Consider the following 2,500-nt stretch of genomic DNA (forward strand, 5'->3'; position numbering starts at 1 on the left):
AGGGCCTGAGTAGAGAGCAATCAGCCAGGATGGGGGAAGTCAGAGGACAATCGAAAACGCTTATCCAGCGTTTGATTCAGAGCGGCGGAGGGCCACTTACCAGAGCTCCCTTCTCTCCAGGAGGACCCTCCTTGCCAGGGTGACCCTGCGATGGGGGGAAGAGAGAGAGAGAGAGAGAGAAAGAAAGAAAGAAGGAGAGAGAGAGAAGACAGCCGTCAGTGCCCACGCTTGGACATGGTTGTTCTTTCGCATGGTATGCAGCCTAAGTGTACATCTGTAATTAACGCTGCCTATACTTATGCTTTCTGTTTTTTTTCTACTTCTTTTCACTTGTTCTGAACTTGTTCTGAGGATGATATATAATAAGAACAGGTATTTCGAGCCAGGGCCTTAATTTAAATATGACCCTTTGTGACTTTTTTTCCTCTTCTCCGCTTGTTCTGAACATGGCTTGAGAATGAATGCAACAATATACGATATTTCTAGATCGGAGCCAACATTTAAATATGACCCTTTGTGACGGGCAGTGATTGCATTGGCGCGATGGCCGCTATATAGTCTGAGGATGTTTACGAGGCACTCAGACAGTTAGATGGGGCTTTCGTCCGTCCCACACACTTCAAGGGTCAACTGCAGCTTTCTTTTAAAAAGTGCTTTCAAAATACCAGAGTTTTAAAGTGTAACATGCAATGTTCTGGAAACTTCTGTGGGGACTGGCCCGGGGATTGGCAGTTGTCAGCTCGTCTCATGCAGAGAACAGCCTTGGCTCCAGGCAGTGTGTGTTTTACAGTGTGCGTGTGTGTGTGTGTGTGTGTGTGCGTGCGTGCGTGCGTGCGTGTGCATCTGTCCATGCTAGTACGTGTGTGTGTGTGTGTGTGCATGTGTCCATGCTAGTGCTTGTGAGGTGTTGTCCATTTTAAAGCTGTGAAGAGAGAGGGGGGGGGGTGATTTCATTAACTAGCACACCTGGCAGCACAGCTAAAAGTGTAAGTGCTGTCTGTCCAACTGGGTTGTAAATCAGTGGGCCAGGCTGAGGCACTAGGCCCAGAGCAACGCTGGTCCCCCTGCACTGCACAGGAGAGCAGAGAGGCCTGACACATCCAGACACAGCCAAAGCCCTTAACCACTAGCACCGAAAAGTACATGGGAATAGATAAAACACACTGATGTGTGAATGTTCCCAAACAGGCACATGCCCATAGAGACATCCAAAAAAGGTATGGGCAGATGCGCGCGGCGTATAAACACACACACACACACACACACACACACACACACACACACACACACACACACACACACACACACACACACACACACACGCACGCACACACGCGCGCACACACACACACACACACACACACACACACACACACACACACACACACACACACACACACACACACACACACACACACACACACACACACACACACACAACACACACACACACACACACACACACACACACACACACACACACACACACACACACAGTCAAAAACATCCACACACACACACACACACACACACACACACACACACGCACGCGCACATACGCACAGAAACACACCTACACACACACAAACACAGTCAAAAACATCCACACACACACACACACACACACACACACACACACACACACACACACACACACACACACACACACACACACACACACACACACACACACACACACACACACACACACACACACGGGCGCACACACACGGGCGCACACACACACACAAAATCAAAAACATCCACACACACACACGCACACATGCACACAGTGTCCCGGGTGGCGAAATGGCAATGTGCAATCCCATCGTAAAATTATACTGCTGGTGCTGGGCTTTGACAGTGAGGATGTGGGCGTTCAGTAATAGTTATATTTTTTGGAAAAGGGCATAGCAGGGGACAGCTTTCAAAGTGCAGTGTGAGTGTGTGTGTGTATGTGTGTGTGTGTGTGTGTGTGTGTGTGTGTGTGTGTGTGTGTGTGTGTGTGTGTGTGTGTGTGTGTGTGTGTGTGTGTGTTCGTGTGTGTGTGTGTGTGTGTGTGTGTGTGTGTGTGTGTGTGTGTGTGTGTGTGTGTGTGTGTGTGTGTGTGTGCGTGTGTGTGTGTGGCGTGCGTGCACATTGCAAGTGTGTGTGCACTTATGTACGTCAGTGTTCTTTTGGGGTGAGAGAAAAAAAAGGATCCGCACATACACCATGACCAAATTTGCTTTCAAAACCAAAACACATACACACTGCACTTATAGCAATTACGCTTTTGTGAAATGCATTTCATAATGTGTAGGTTAGAGACTTTGCAGGGGTCTTAATGTTTATTGCAATTGTACAGTCATAAAGTCTATGAGCAGCTTTTCCACAGACAATGCCATGGCAAAAGTGGAGTAATTACTGCTTGCCAACCCTGATACTGAGAACATGCAGCGAGCCATGCTGTCACAATGCCCAGTCATATGCAGAATGGGAAATCCCATGCTGCCTTGCA

General features: G+C 48.3%; 1 protein-coding gene across 3 annotated transcripts in view; it reads right to left on the reverse strand.

Moving 5' to 3' along the window:
* The window catches only part of col11a1a (collagen, type XI, alpha 1a), a 136,867-nt gene that overhangs the window by 67,545 nt on the left and 66,822 nt on the right, over positions 1-2,500 (reverse strand). For all 3 annotated transcript variants that reach the window (XM_063206797.1, XM_063206795.1, XM_063206794.1), the window contains one exon: positions 101-145. In XM_063206797.1, coding sequence (XP_063062867.1) covers positions 101-145 — 45 coding nt within the window. The remainder of the gene's footprint in view (positions 1-100; positions 146-2,500) is intronic.

This window comes from Engraulis encrasicolus, chromosome 9, assembly GCF_034702125.1.
Source record: "Engraulis encrasicolus isolate BLACKSEA-1 chromosome 9, IST_EnEncr_1.0, whole genome shotgun sequence".
NCBI lineage: Eukaryota > Metazoa > Chordata > Actinopteri > Clupeiformes > Engraulidae > Engraulis > Engraulis encrasicolus.